This window comes from Rhea americana, unplaced genomic scaffold, assembly GCF_003343005.1.
Source record: "Rhea americana isolate MKP2758 unplaced genomic scaffold, rheAme1 scaffold_53, whole genome shotgun sequence".
NCBI lineage: Eukaryota > Metazoa > Chordata > Aves > Rheiformes > Rheidae > Rhea > Rhea americana.
In genome coordinates this window covers 2,338,087-2,353,849 of record NW_028186679.1, presented here as the reverse complement: position 1 = coordinate 2,353,849, position 15,763 = coordinate 2,338,087, and the positions used below count along the sequence as shown (strand labels likewise).

Here is a 15,763-nt window from a genome sequence, read left to right as displayed (position 1 = left end):
CCTGACCATGGGAAATGTCAGGCAACTTTAATAATAGGTTTTGCCACCTRTCTCTCCTGTAATTATATTATTAATATTATGAACATCATAAAGCAGAGGATTAAAGCACTGACTTTGGTTTGTTTTTTTATCTAGGACTCCCATTAATCTGCATATATGCGCAGTTTTCTTATCTGAAAGATGTCTGCCTTCATTAGCACTGAAATTGTTAGATCTGTTGTTTTCCTTGAAACACATGCCAGTGAAAGGACCAGATTTTAGCTTTGTGGCACAGCGATCACAACAGCAGTTGGCAATGCCAGTTTTTTACAAAAAATATACCGGGGTWAGAACACATCTTCCTATAATAATACCCCTATATTGGGACTAATGAAAATTAAATCTGTAAGAACTTTCTCCCACATTATTTCTCCCACAAATTTTCTACCTTCCTATTTCATTAGGGGAATGAAGTTGCCCCTTGGCAGAAGGTGATGAGSAACTATGCTCAGACTCAGTCCCCAAGAATGCATGCAGATCCCAAGAAGCCGCAGAGCTTTGAGACAAGCCACRTGCAGGCCATACGCTCTATGAGATCTGAGTCAGCTCTAGGCCGCTCCACCAGAACCATATAATCAGGAACTCCCTGTATTTGCGATCATGCCTTATCTTATTCCTTACTTCCTGAATATAAATAGTTCCATTCTGAAGAACTTCCAGTCAGATATTTATCATAATTTCATGTTGCTATTTTTAAAAAATAGGTACACAGTTTTGTCATGCATAGCTTAGAGACAGAATGGTTTCAGTTTGTGGCAACATAACTCTTACTGACCAATAAAATGTTTATACGCAGTTTAGTGTGTGTTTAAGGATTGCTACCCAACTTAATATAGACCATTTAACAGTATCAGTTTGAGAAAATGATTATAAAGTACTGGAAGTATTTTGATGATTTTCTTTTGTTATTTCATTATTAGAAATGGACTAGTGAATTTAGAGAATGTTTGAATAGGTAGTACTATTTTATTCTGTGGACAGAGTTCCCATAATGAGGACTGGTTTTGCAGAATATGGTCCAAACTTTACTGTGGAAAGCTGCAGGTCCACACCTTGTGTTATTTTATTCTGCTAGAACACAATACATAATTCCACTAAAATGTCACTTTCATATTTGCAAGAATGTATTGAATTTCTGGACTAAATCCTGTTCCAGCTGGGGGGGGTATAGCTGTCTATCTGTGAAGGTGAAATACCTGGAAATTATAATTTGAAGAGGCTACGTGTACGAAAATAAGTAATGTTCACCTATCTATTCTAAATGCAGTTGTCTGTAAGAAAGCATCTAATCAACGTTAAGTGTTTTTTACTCTCCTATCAGTACTTTGTTATTCATCTATCAACGGATTATAGTCAGTAAAAGGGTTCCCACTGGCATCAGTAGGCTTAAATTACACACATAAGATATTTGCCATGGTTATACAACTTTATGTGATTCCAGAAGTCACCTCAGGAAGTGTTCAGAATGTATGTCAAAACTTCAGCAAAACCTCTAGCAGTTTGCTATTAACTACGTTAAAATGCTGTAGTAAAGATGGAGGAGATTGGAAATTCCCAATACTTAATTAATCTGTTGATAAAATTGAAATTACAAGAGTTTTTTTAATGTTAAATTGAGGCATTAAGAAATTTCTGATTTTTTTAAAAATCAAGAAGACAAATTTTTTCTTTTTAACTATTGTAATTTCATTTTGTTTGAAAATATTAGAGCAAAAATTCTGTTCTCAGGTCTGCACCCTGTGCCTCAATCTGACTTGATTTCAGGAGACTTCCAGGCAGAGAAACAGATTACCATAGTAAGGACCTACAGATCTGAAGACTGTCCTACAAAAAAAAATTGAGACTTGTTTCTGTTTTGATTTAATATCTTTTATGAAGGAACAATTTTATCACAACAGTTGAGTTAATTCATTCAATTTTTTGCTTCAGTTACACCGACAGTACATGCTAGTTGATTCAGGAATTCTACATATTCAATTATTGGCACTTCATGAAAATTACATTTTCTGTATTCTATAAATTTATTTTGTCAAATCTYCCAGAGAGAATTAAAGGATAAGAATGTTATTCTTGTGCCTGTACTTTCAATGGTTTTCATTATATGCTTTCCATAATCAGAAGCACTGATAATTCTCTCATAAAATATGCATCAAAATAAATTGAAGGGGCTATATCCTCACCACAGGATAGCAGAGCTATTCACATGCACCAAGACGAGAACACACTGTGTAGCAGCAAAACTGCAAAGTGCTCTAAGAGGTTATATGTATAAAAAAAAGTGCTGTTAAAGGGCACTAGTGACAGCACACTCCACTGAACAAGTACGCTGACTTTAGTTGCTTTCTCATGTTAGACAGCAGTACTTTTTGTATCCCTCCCTGCTTCATTCTGACAATTTTAATACAGAGTAACTATTAGTACTGAATGATAAATGTTTCATATTTGCAAGTGTAGCTTTGTTGCTTGTATTAACTTCTAGGGTAGGCAATTTCCTACATTGCATTTCCATTAAGTTAGCACTGCTGATAGATAGAAGAGCCAAATCCAGATCCTCAGTCAAACTCAGTCAAACGGTCTTTGAGTAACTAATAGCTGAAAGTGAGGTGGTGGGAATGCATGCTATTTTATTGTTAAGCTGTTTTTTCTTTTCTTGAAGCCACAYGAAGCATCAATGATTGATTATATTGTGTTGTCAAGAAAGGTATCTTGTACTTCATTTGCAGATAATGCGTCACATTATTAAGTCCTTATGATCAGTAGGGTTTTGTTAAAGTATACACTATAAGTCATTTTTCTGAGTAAACAGTAAATGACGTTTATATTTTATATAAATTTTATATATTTTTTCCTCCAGCATATATCTTTTAAAAGTAAACATTATCGCTTGTCAAAAACCAAAATACCCATTCCTACTCACCCAAGCTTTCCTAGTGCATGTCATAGACAAATTCAAGAAGCACAGGAAATACAGCCTTAAATCACTGCAAAGTCTTCAAAGCCCTTAAATGACGGATTTATGAAAAGAACTTAATGTATGTGAAAATGTGGCTCTTAATAGTTTGTCTGAAATTCTTGATTTCATCCTCTTCTGATGTCAACTATTACGATGTCACAACAGCTGCTAGTTTAAATGACTGATGTAATACAGAAAGATGTGTTATGAAGCAAAGAATGAGCAGAAGGAAAAAATAGTTTTTATTCAAATAAGTGCAGTACAGTAAGCCAATAGTCTTTCCAGAGCATGACTTACATACTAGTATACCGTTTCTGATCTAACATTATACCTACAGCAGCAATCAATACATATTTTCCTACTTTAGTTGTAAATGTAGTATGGCATTATGGCATTATTTATACATGAACRTGCACAGCATGCTACCTATGGTAACTACACTGCACAAACTTTATATTATTATGGGCTTCCAATGTAAAAACTGATTTTGGTAGCAATGAATACAGAAAATGTTAAGTAGAAACCAAATTGTTTAGAAATAGAATTGTTTAAACTCTTTTGCTCTTCAGTTCTTTAATAATTAGACCAGAAGCAATCCCACCCTGAGTTATTTTTTTATCGTATTTTCTTCAGTAGCCAATCAGTTCACTTAGTTTTGTCTGTTAAATGGAAGAAGTGCTCCAAATATAAGAAATTGTATTATTTATGCTTATAATGTTTATAGAAATCTTAGTTGTTAGTAAAAATTACAAAGAATAACATGAAATTACTGTTTCTCTGCTGAAAGTTAGTTAAGAATTTTATTTGAAAAAGTTTTGTGAATTATACAGATGATAATTAGCTATGTGTAACAACTTTGGTAAGAAACTACATACTTGTATTAGCTGAATACCTTCTTCTAAATAATTAGACTTGTTTCAATTTCTTCTAAGCATTTAGTTTGTTTTATGTTTTGGGGTTTTTTTTTGGAAAGGCAGTGGTAGAGGAGAAAAGAAAGAAAGAGCAATTTTTAGAAAATAGTCCCTACTCATAGTAAGGACTTACTTAATAGTTCTTACTCATTTGCAATGTAGATAACTTTGTGCTTCTCGATGACATCTATATCATGCTCCAATTGTTTCATCTGTGATTCCAGTTTTTCTTTATGCATCTTCTTGGGAATGGTGTCTATATCTACAGAAAGACCCTGAAACTCATGATGCACCTCCTCCCAGTTCTTTTTCAGACCCTACAGACATTACATGAAGAGGAAATATATGAGAAAAACTTACTTCATTAAGAATAACATACACACAAGCTACTTAGACATTTTTAATATCGACTTTGCCATTGCAATGTTAAAATAATAGATAAATATATGGAAAATGCTTAATCATCTTAACTATTTGGACTTAATTAATTAAATGCTTAAAAGTTAAGGTAGTTCCAACAGAAAGGATCTTAGCTTATTTCTAAAAAATATAAGAATAGGTCTTGTTCCTAAAAACTTGTCTGATTTGGTCTATTATATGAATTAGTTTACCCCCCCCCCCCCCCCAAAAAAAAAAAGACTGTTCTCTGCAAATGCTGACTAAGCAAAACATGAATTTTAATATGAACTAACATTTTACTAATTCAAAGCAGAGTATCTATTGCATAGCAGTTCATGCTTTGTGCATTCATATTGAAACTCAACAACATATTTTGTCTGTAACGGTTATTCCTTTATCTTAATATACATCTAAATAAATTTAAAAACCCTACCTTAATATGTGAATCTAAGAGCAATATACAAGTTTATTTATTTACTGTCTTGTAATGCTACCTGTCTTTGCAATCAAAAGCTGTAAAGTACTCAAGTAATGCTCCTAGTATACTAGGCAAAAGGTACACTTTACAAGTATATAGTCATGAAAACACAGTATTTCTGAAACCTTCATAGAAGAGCCATTCACTACTTTTTTAGATAATTCTTCTTTGTTTACATTAATAAAAACTGGTTTGGAAACCACTGAAAAAGAGCATTTGAAAACACACTAGAACATCTACTCATCACAGTTTACTCTAACCCTGCAGAGTGGAGAGATCAAAAGCAAATTGTGACTCCTTCAATAAAAAGCTCCCTTACAGCTGTTCCAACAGCTATTTAATATGTTGAGTGTTATTGCTATGGGCTAAATCACAAGCTGAATGTCTAACTCTATATAAGGATTTCTAATACATGCCGGATCAGTGAGAAATATGTACTGCATTTATCAACATTCTATTTTATTCTCATAAAATCACAACTAACATTGTGCATAATCAAGAGGTATTTCAGAAATGTTGGCAAAAATGATTTCCGCTTGTTTTTGTAAGTTCATAAGGCTTGACTTTGCCATGTATTTTTTCAAATCAGATAGTGCACATGTGTGCACTAGCACAGTCAATTATTTTAAAAGACAGGAATTCCCATATGTCTACATCTGAGCACTGGATAGAAGCCACATACCCTGGGGACACTAGTTCCTCCTGCCATTGTAACTGTATAAATAATCTGGCCCATGAATGAGAAAACATTTTGAAAAATTTAAAAGAAGATACTGAATTAACAAAATGAATATAAAACATTTTAAATTAACAAAGATGACATTTCTTCTTACTCTTGTATTTGAAAAATGTAGAACACACTTTTATCAAACAACATGCACAAYGGTCAGCAGCTGAACTCATGTGCCTTATTTCACTTATAGTTGCATAATTAACTTGCTGAACCATCAGCTTCTCCCCTGCCTTCCCCATCACAACAATATCTTCATCTTCACCCTTGCTGTTATGTTCCTTTTATTGCTGCCACTGCAATACCCTACCCTCTCTCCCATACTTCTTCTTAGAATTTATTGCTTTCTCCATAACCAAGAAATGTCACTGTGCTACCTATTTTGGATTTATCCTCTTGCTGATTAACCTGTTAGCTTTGCAAGTGAGTTAGACACTGTTCTGTCTCTAGATATTCTGCTGGCCTTTTGTGGGAATGTAGTATCTGGGAGATGTCCACCCATCTGCTAATTTGCTGCAAATGGCTGCTAAGATCAACAGTTATTAAGGGACAAACTGACAAACAGACATCACTGTTTTCACAGGAAGCAGCTAAAAAGTGGCCAAGAGAAACTGCAGTTCAAGACCTGGATTACACCAAAATATGCTGACAAACACATAATTTAGTCAGTGCAAGTTTGTACAATATAACTATAGTATACAGTTAGTAACAAAACTAAAGTATTTGACCATTTGAATATCTGTCATTTAAACTGAGAAACAGTGCCTATCTTCTCATCTCTTCATACAGTATTAGTCTTACACAGCTGATGCAATGTCTCTTTTCCCATCAGTTTCTGACACCTCAGACAGGCAGCCTGTCTACCTCTGCTCATAGATCAGTACAGTGTATTTTGTTTCAAATCTCAGCTTTTTCCCTTACTATACATTTAAAATGTTTTTTTATCTCTCTAYCTCTTTTATGCTATTATTTCTCTTTGCAAAGACATGTTTCATACATACTGTATGGAAGACTATACCAAACAGCTTGACAAAATAAGATTTTTAGTCATAATTCTACAAAGGTATTACAATTGAATTYCATTTTCTATTTTTGCCACATCTAACACATGCCACAGCATGACCTTACACTCTATTCAGCCCTGGTGAGGCCACATCTCAAGTACTGCATGCAGTTCCGGGCTCTCCAGTACAAGAGAGACATGGAGCTACYGGAGAGAGTCCAGCGTAAGGCTACGAAGATGATCAGGGGGCTGGAGCATCTGCCCTAYGAGGAACGGCTGCGAGAGCTGGGCCTCTTCAGCCTGGGGAAGAGAAGACTGAGGGAGGGATCTTATCAATGTGTATAAATATCTGAAGGGAGGGTGTCAAGGGGATGGGGACAAACTCTCTTCAGTTATCTCATGTGACAGGACAAGAGGCAACGGGCCGAAATTGAAGCACAGGAAGTTCCGCCTGACCGTGAGGGGGGATTTCTTCACTGTGGGAGTGACGGAGCACTGGGATAGAGAGGTTGCCCAGGGGGGTTGTGGAGTCTCCTCTGGAGATATTCAAGGCCTGCCTGAATGCAACCCTGTCTAACATGTTCTAGGTGATCCTGCTTGAGCAGTGGGGTTGGACTAGGGACCTCCAGAGGTCCCTTCCAACCTTACCCATTCTGTGATTCTATGATTTAGCCAGTGAAGTCCTGATGTGAAGATAGAAACTGCCAGTAAATGTGATGGTGTTATGTATCAGGAAAAAACAAGATGCAATTCGTGTTTTTCTATGATTCACAAGCAGAGAGTCCGAACTGTCTCTGGATCCATACAGCTGATTTTCTGCATCCCTTTGAAGCTTCACTGAAATTCCAAGTGGATGGAGAGGATATGAATCTACTAGATTTGACGTAACTGTAAAGCTGCTTTRTAACTGCGAGAGATCAGCGCCCTTCTGCTCAATTTAGAACTGTTCTATAGCTCCACCTAGTGAAAAAGCAGCCAGCCCATTTGTCTTCCTTAAAAATCGAGTACACTCTTTATATGGACTTGCATTACCTTATTAATCCTTTGCATATGTTACTACGTACACTAAATCAAAATATGCACCTGCAGAAGACTGTTCCTTTCTTCATCAGATAACCGTTTCATGGCTCTTTTTTTGAGAGATTCCAAGACATAGGCCTCACGTTCTTTCTGAGCTCTCTTAATTTCTTCATTTCTCTGTGTCACATATTTTGGTATAATACCATAATCCTGTAAGTGCAAGGAAAATATTTATGTATGCTTTCAAAGAGAAACCACAGACATACTTGTCATACATAGTATATTACATTTTAACAGATATTTTGACATGGAATTTTCTGCCACAGAGCAATAAAATCTTAAATTTCTGTTCTCCGAAGTATCAAACATTATTCTCCCTATAGTCTTATCAAAAAGCATGAAGAATTTTCACAATTTTTTTTTACAATCTCAAAAGACAAGAGGAACCAGAAACTAAAACACCTATTTATAAGAACTGATGGTAGAGTGAAGACTTTGAAACCTGTTAATGACAGTAAACCATTTTACATTTGTACATGATGTCAAATTCTACCTTTGGAAATACATGTTTCTTAGAAACATTCCTTGAGCAGTTTTCTTGCATCCTGATTTCTGCTAAAACACTGTAAGCCCTACAAAACTACCAACTACCAACTAACTAGTAACCATAATTCTCTAACCACACATCTTGTATCACTCGTATGGTTTCAGTTTTGGAAATGCTAGTCAAAATCCTAACAGTGAAGAAGGCTGCCAAGTGAATAGATTATTCAGCTAGAAGTTGGTTCCAGTTGGTGGAAAATTCTTCTTTTACTCTGAGATGTGAGGTAAGCTGGTGCCTAGTGCCAGGATGATTAGAGGTGGTCTAGCTATTGGTGGGACTGTTGAGTGAGCAAAAGGAACCAAGCTTAGCTCTTTATCTCCCCATTAGATAACCCCTGGGCTCTTAACGCAACACACCTACTTTTGCTTTAGCAGCATCATTTTGCTGAATTTTTGCTGACAACATAAGTAAGTGAGTACAGAGTAAAGGCAAGGCACAACTGCAGTGCTTATGTTTTCTCCTTGATGAAACTCAAGGGTTCTAACGCAAACAGTATCTAAGCATCTCAAAAAGAATCATAAACACTTCACACGAGAACACAGTAGTGAATCGAAAAATAGACATTACTACTGATATTTCCACTATAATTTAATACAACTTACCTTTTTTTTAATGTATTTTGGAACAAGTCCTGAAGTTTCAAGCAGGTGTTTGTCTCCTTGTCTTCTATCAACATAAATAGGTTGCGGTTTTTTAGACAATCCCATGATAGCAGCAACAGCATTTGCATTTATAAAATTCTTTTTACTCTGAATTCCCATAAGTGGGTGATCTGTCCTCCGTGGCACTGATAATGCAGGCATTTTCCTACTATCTTGTTCCTTTTTTCCTGTGAATTGAACATATAAACACCCTTAGCAATAACCATTAAGAACTTTACAGTTCAATATTATTACTTTTCTCAAGAGGGAGAAATAATGTACCAAATTATATAAAACCAACCTTATCTAAAACATAAAAATTGACTGGGGATGTACTGTGATGAAAACTAGTATGCTTGTTTGGTGTAATGGAAATTAACCTGGGAAGTAACTGCGTTGTTTTAGATAGGTTTCCCATATAATATGCTACTCATTACTTCCTAAGCCCGTTTGTGTGGGATTCCTTTCAAATGGGATTAAAACTACTTTTACCAGAGATGCTCATAAACAATTATTCACAATACTTTCTCCAGAGAACAAAGAGACTCTACCCTTTTTGTGTAATCTTTTCTCCAAAGTTTCAACAGAAAGTCAGTAGTTTCCTGCTTAGATGAGGGATGACAGACAATTCATTTCCCACATACTTCCCACCAGTTATAACTCTGTCATTATCAGAGATAACTCAGAAGAAGCTAGAGTAGTTTGATTCAGGTTGTCTAAATTCATGTTCATCTCTGATGCTGTAGAATACAGGACTTAATCTCTATTTCTCTCAGGATCTCTTTTGGGAAACAAGATCTCCGAAGCTTCTCAGTGAACACTGGCTCACCCTTATCTGCAGAACACTGACACACATTTACTGTTTTGGGAACTCCCATTTCTKCTGGAGCCAGCAACTGATTTTAATTACAATGAATGTAGAAGGGCAGTAACACAAGATCAGCCTAATGTTAGGAAGCACACCTCCCCTAAGGAAGTGGTAAGTGATCAAACTCCACAAGAAAGACAATATCCTAGATTTCAGTGAAAAAAGAAAATCAATCTTTGTGTCTGTTCTGCTTCTGCAACCTACTTTTTAACTAGATGGACCAAAACCAGTTTTGAAGGCAGTCCAGATTACATCAACAAAATGCCATAATCCAATAAAGACACTTGGTAACTGGGTACATTCCAAGTTATGAAAGTATGTTCACATGCTTTAGGAAAATAGATCATGTACTTCAATAGAGATGATTAAACAGTTTAATTTTTCTGAGGTATGTATGAAACTCCATCCAACAAAGGTGCAAGAATGTTCTAATTTAATGACAGAATTCCTTTTCAAGATGTACTAGGAGCTAATCATGGCACTGAAATAACAAGTCTGTATGGAAGTTATGATGTGTCATGGTCATTCTGAAGCTCTAGCACAACGACTCCTAAGGTAAAACATCAAAACACATATTAGTAGGAGCCCTGAATCAGTAAGTAGAAATAGGAATATTGTGAGCTGCTTGTTTGAGAAAAATGTCAGAGCACTGAATTTCAAAATATAGCCATTTTAAAGTAGGTAACACTATTTTTATGATAAAAGTACATAAAAAGACCTTATGGACTGCTCAAAGTTACTGGTGAATCACCTTCTTTGTTAAACTCATCTAAAGCACTAGCGTAGTAATTTAACAAGTTCTTGAGCTTGGAAGCATTAATGCTCAGATGTCATGAAGTATTACATTTTGGTACACTAAACACTGTTTAGCTTTTCTGAAAAAGTTAAGATTTTATTCAAAAAACACCCAAGATGCCCACAGGACCTCAGAGACCTAAGCTTACCTCAAAGTTCTGATAATCCATATTGCTTGAGGCATCAAACCTCCAAAGCCTCATGGGATAGCCCATATTTTCAATGCTAAAGTTGTTTGCATGTGCCAGATAGATTATGTGCTGGACTCCCACACACTATTACACAGCATATTTTTGTTATACTACACCATAAAATTATCTGTTTTTCTAGGCTAAAAACAGTTTCAAGCTAAAGCCTTCTAACACCATTACAAATTCTGACAGTGATGTACCTACAACTCCAGCAGCATTAAGGTAGTCCTTTCTGGAGTAAGACTATCCTTACAGAATTGGCTTTGAGGATGAACATTAAAACTGTCATCTCCCTCTCCCTAGAATTATGATTTATGCCCAAGGATAGGATGTTGAAAAATAGGCACTTTAGAGCAAAATATTCTTTTTATTATTTCTTTCTTTTTATTTCTGTGGCATGCAGCTCTCCAGAAACTTCTAAGCTTTGAACACTGCCAGTCAATTTAATGCTACAGGATTAAGGCCAACAGTGAATGCTGAAGAGTAAAAGCTGTATGTTAGTGATAACATTAAGAAAAATACACACTTTCCCCATGTCCATTCAAGTTTTAAAAACAGTTAACTCACTTTTAACACCCTCATTTATATTATTTACCTTAATGATCAACTGCAGGGAAGATTGACACATCAATCTAAATCAAATAATTCTGCATTTAAATATTAGTAGGGTAGAACATATCACTGACATATATTAAATATCTAAATAGCTGCAGCCAAAAGAGATTTAAAGATATTTCTATTCATTTCAGCCAGCATTGTATCATACGACAGTAAATGTTTCCCATATTTTCTATTCACAATATTTTCCAGTCACATATATAATCTCCATGTTACCTGTTTCAGTATTTTGTAGAATAAAAATGAGAGAAACATTTTTGTAAAGTAGCTAAATAATTTCAAAATCACAGATATTAAAAAAAAGGAAACAATCCCAGCACTCAAAAATGATTTTGAACTTAAAAAAATCAGATTCTCAATAATTAACAATATTGTTTCCAATGTTAACATTATCATTTCTAAAATAACAAAAAAAAATACTAAATTTCATAGATTTCCTGTCAACACTTACTCTCTGGTAGCTTGGGTTCCTTTGAATGTTTTTGCAGAAAGTTTTTTGGCGAGGGCACTTCAACTTTTGCTGGTCCCATTGTTTTCCACTGAGCTTTACTTTTCTCTATTTCACGTTTGATGAATGGTCGAAAAGTTGATATATACCTTTGATGTTAAAAAAATAGCCAAAAAGAAGTTAAAGATCAGAAAAYTATTTTTAAATACTTATTCAAATAATACACACTTTTGCAGTTGTTCAATCCAAAAGCCCAAATTATATTGTTCCAATACCTCTCGCAAACAACATCTCTCATTTGTACACCTCTGCTAAGGTTAGGCCCAGCACTGCACTAATGAGGTGTACTTCTAGTTCTAAAGCTAACTTGCTTCTTCCTTCCTCTTTTGTGCCTCCCAGGTCACTATCACCTCATTTGTGGAAATGGTTCCTGCATACACTGCTAATATAAATACTGAACACAAGTCTTTTGAAACTTGAAAAACTCCACATTTTGGAGCAAAATGGCTTTGAGTGTTGCTTACCAAAACTGTATTAGAAACACAAATTCATTATTTTAACAATGTTATGCATTACACACTTGGGTCTCTTTATTTTTTAATTATTTTCATTTAATATTTTGAAAATGTATTTTCATAGGGGGCTATACAGTTTGTTCAAAAATGCACCCAAAATATATTGCTGTTGTATATTTACAGGAAGAAAGTATCAATCACGAGCCAACTTCATTTGATTTTCTACGTTTGAAAATTTCTAGCCAGGGAAAGGTGCAAGCACTAATGTATCTCAAATATGTTGCAGAAGGTGAGGTAATGTTGTGGGACCTTACATAACATTGTAATCAGACATACTAAAGGAGAAATCGCAGTTGGCTTCAATGAACATTTACAGTTTTGTTCTATGAAATGAAATATATTTTAAAGGCATATAAAACCTCATGCTTCAGAATACATCAAAACAGATGATGTGGAGAGTTGGAGAGAATGTCTTTGATCAGCAGATTATCTCATTACTGTCCACTCTATCATTGTCCCAATTCTCCTCTTGAACTACTTGTTACAGGCTAATATAAAAGATTAGATTAGATTAGATAGATGATTGCTCTGAATTCTATATATATTCTATATATACATAGTCTATATATGTCTTACATGACACAGATCTGAACTCTGATCCTGAACTACTGAAGTTCGTAGTGGTTTTGCCACTAACACGTGGCTAATGCAGAAATCAGTAATAGCTCAGATACGGAAAACTTCACACCCTGCAGTTTTGGAGAAATTTTGCACATAGCATTGTAACTCCTGCTTTAATCAAAAGTGTACAGACATCTTCTTCAAAAGAAGCCAAATGCTGGTCATTCGCTGATTAGTACCATTTTGCATTTAACTGAGGATTGGGCTCAGTTACATAAACATCACAGATGCTTTGCTGAAGGTGTCAGAACTCCTGGCTCCTGAAATCAAGGCTACCTTGCCACATACCCTCTAAAATCCACCGTTCTTTAGGAGTAATGTTGTATTTGATTGTGGTAGACAAAGACAAAGGAGGCAGCAACTTTATGTTGACTTATTTTTGAGGAGTTAAATGTACTGAGGTTCATGCACTCTTGAAATGAGAAAGTGAATGAAAGAGTGAATGGAGTAAGGGTCTTTTTGGACAAACGGATGTGGCAGCCCTATCTTTTCAGTGAATGTTGACACATGGTCAGGACAGTGGAAAATGCTGCTGTATGCCAAAAATATAGAGCTAGAGAGGGCCAAGAGGAAGAAAACACAGTCATAAAGGACTTCAGGATCTTAATCCATTCAGTATTTGGCAAAGGAAGAAAGGGCAATATATTTATAAGATGACAACTACTGTTCCTTAGATCTCATCTTCCTGGGACATAGAAGTTGGGGAAAATGAAGATGCTGGCCTTGGTTTCATGAGTAGTACCCAGTCAGTTGGGAGTAAAATGTATCTATGATTCCATTACAGAAATGACCCTTTATTTTGTATACATTAGTAAAAATTGGTAAACTGACACATACTAGTCAAGAAACTGGTTTTCAGCTGTTGTCACCAATTGGATATTTGGCACACTGTGAAGCAATCAGGAAATGGGGTGAAAGGGTAGAAATCACTGACAYAGGAAAAGGGTTTTAGAAAGATTATATTCAGCCTAGAGAATCCCTTGTCTAAACTGAATTGATGAACTATAGTCATGTAATGTCCAAATCTCTGAATAGTATTAAGATGAGAATGGATTTAATGTGTGCTTGTGTCTACTATCATTTCACTTTGTGCCCTCTGCAAAATTACTCTTCATTCCCACTGGAAACAAACAAACAAAAAAATGTAGCATGTATTTTTACATGGAAAAGGTTCAGAATGAGGAATCTGGCAAGTCTGAACCTCTTTATTTGAAAAGGGATAACTATCTTTGTTCTAATAAATGTCACTGGTATTTTGACCGATTTTAAAGCTACCGTACTATGAACTGAAAACGATTAAGTGTAACAGCTTTCTTTCATATACAGTAGTAGGAATCAGGAAAAAAAAGTATTTACACGATCATCAAATATGAACTTTATGCACGTTCAAAAAGGAATTATTACTAGGTGTGTAGAAAGCATTTTTWAAATTTTTTTAAGGGGTGAAGAAGAGAGGCAAAATAAAACATTGCAAGATATACTCCATACAGGAAAGGAATGGATACGTGACACTGAAAAAAATCCCAGAKAAACGGTTTTTCAGCTGCTGTGTGATTCCTCTGTGTGGGAAAACACTGCCATATAAATTGTGTGGCACCAAAGATGGCAAACTGATTCATCAGCCCTTAGGAACAGGCTGTTAACCCTCAGATGTTAGTTCCTGTGACTCATTAGCAGGAGCACTAACTAGTCAAAAATTGGATTTTTTTTTTTTCAATAGCTGTCTGTAACTTATCAGGCTTAGTGCTCCGCCAGAGCTAGCCAGTGCGCCGGCAGGTGCTCGCTCACAGCCACGTACCTGGGCGGCTGGACAGGCCTCTCCTCCAGGCGCGGCAGGAGGTTGTAGATGCTCTCCGGGGCGCGCGGCGCCGCCATCCTCGGGCGCGGGGGCCCTGCGGGCGGGGCAGCCACACGCTCGCGMCGGGCCCTGCCGCTCCCCTCCCGCAGCGCTCGCCCTGTTTATGCCCCTACTTCTCCCTCCCGCCCCCTCCTCGCACTCTGCCGCTTCTGTGGCCGCCGCCCTCTCCCTCTCCCTCTCCCTCCCCCCGCTGCCGCCGCCGCCCCGCGCCCCTACCCCGCTCGGGCGGCGCCCAGCCGCGGAGGCAAGCAGGGCCCGACATACTGTTGCTTCCGCTGTTGCTAGGGAAACCGGTTGCCTAGTAACAGCTTCACGAGGGGCGGGACTTACGCCCTCCCACTTCCGCCTCCGRACGGAGCGCCAAGGCCAGGAGCAGTGGCGCAGGCGCAACAGCCTCAAGCGACGGCCGAGAAGGTGCTGGCAAACCTGGCGAGCAGCGCACGCGCACTTCGCATAGGCGAGGGCCGGGAGCGAAGGGCCCAACAGGGGCGTGCCGGTCGGCCTGACTGCGCATGCGCCTCCGCTCCGGGCAGAGTCGMAAGGGGGCGGAGGCGCGCAGGTGGCTGCGCATGCGCGGGTGGCGCAGGTGAGGCTGCGGCGCGTGGGGCTCGGCCGTTACCTGGCTGCGGCACCTGGCCCCGCCCCGCTGGTATGTGAGCGCCGCGCGGGGGGCGGGGGCGTCGCAGGGCTCCGAGAGGGGCGGGGGGGGCCGGGGAGCCCCGCCGCGGCCAGGGCCGCCGCCCGCTTCGGCGCCTTCGAGGTGTCCAGACCGCCATAACGCGTGACTGGCGTGTTCCCGGCGCCGTCCCTGCCTGCCCGCCCGCCCCCGGCGGCTGCCCCGGTCTCCGCGGCGCTGGGGGCGGCGGCTCCCTCCCTCAGCCGTCCCCGGCCCTCTGCGGACCTTGCGTGTCGTGTTGCAAGCACAGCCGTGGCAGCACCTGCCCTTTGGATCTGTAATACAAATCTGAAATGTGATCAAGCAGCTTTGTCTTTTTTTTTTTTTTTTTTCTT

At 38.0% G+C, this 15,763-nt stretch overlaps 2 protein-coding genes across 4 annotated transcripts in view; one reads left to right on the top strand and one right to left on the bottom strand.

Moving 5' to 3' along the window:
* Nucleotides 1-1,883: 1,883 nt before the first annotated feature.
* ENKUR (enkurin, TRPC channel interacting protein) lies at nucleotides 1,884-15,033 on the bottom strand. 2 transcript variants are annotated; one of them, XM_085318311.1, is made up of 6 exons: nucleotides 14,969-15,033; nucleotides 14,693-14,786; nucleotides 11,702-11,847; nucleotides 8,740-8,966; nucleotides 7,597-7,743; nucleotides 1,884-4,220 (listed from the first exon to the last, which is right to left on the bottom strand). In XM_085318311.1, the coding sequence occupies exons 1-6, from the start codon at nucleotides 15,012-15,014 to the stop codon at nucleotides 4,047-4,049; spliced, it is 834 nt and encodes a 277-aa protein (XP_085174437.1). In that variant the 5' UTR covers nucleotides 15,015-15,033; the 3' UTR covers nucleotides 1,884-4,046. The 2 variants fall into 2 exon arrangements, with proteins under 2 accessions (XP_085174437.1, XP_085174438.1); XM_085318312.1 differs by having other exon boundaries at nucleotides 15,017-15,031.
* A 259-nt stretch (nucleotides 15,034-15,292) lies between these two features.
* The window catches only part of THNSL1 (threonine synthase like 1), a 6,420-nt gene continuing 5,949 nt past the window's right edge, over nucleotides 15,293-15,763 (top strand). For both annotated transcript variants that reach the window (XR_014897458.1, XM_085318309.1), the window contains exon 1: nucleotides 15,293-15,401. The gene's annotated coding sequence lies outside the window, so the exon portion shown is untranslated. The remainder of the gene's footprint in view (nucleotides 15,402-15,763) is intronic.

Coding starts and splice junctions, on each gene's coding strand:
- ENKUR (XM_085318311.1), bottom strand. CDS start 15,014: ATGTCGGGCCCTGCTTGCCTCCGCGGCTGGGCGCCGCCCGAGCGGG. Junction 14,787..14,968: donor CTGGGCGCCGCCCGAGCGGG/GTAGGGGCGCGG, acceptor CCCCGCCCGCAG/GGCCCCCGCGCCCGAGGATG. Junction 7,744..8,739: donor CAAAATACATTAAAAAAAAG/GTAAGTTGTATT, acceptor TTGCACTTACAG/GATTATGGTATTATACCAAA.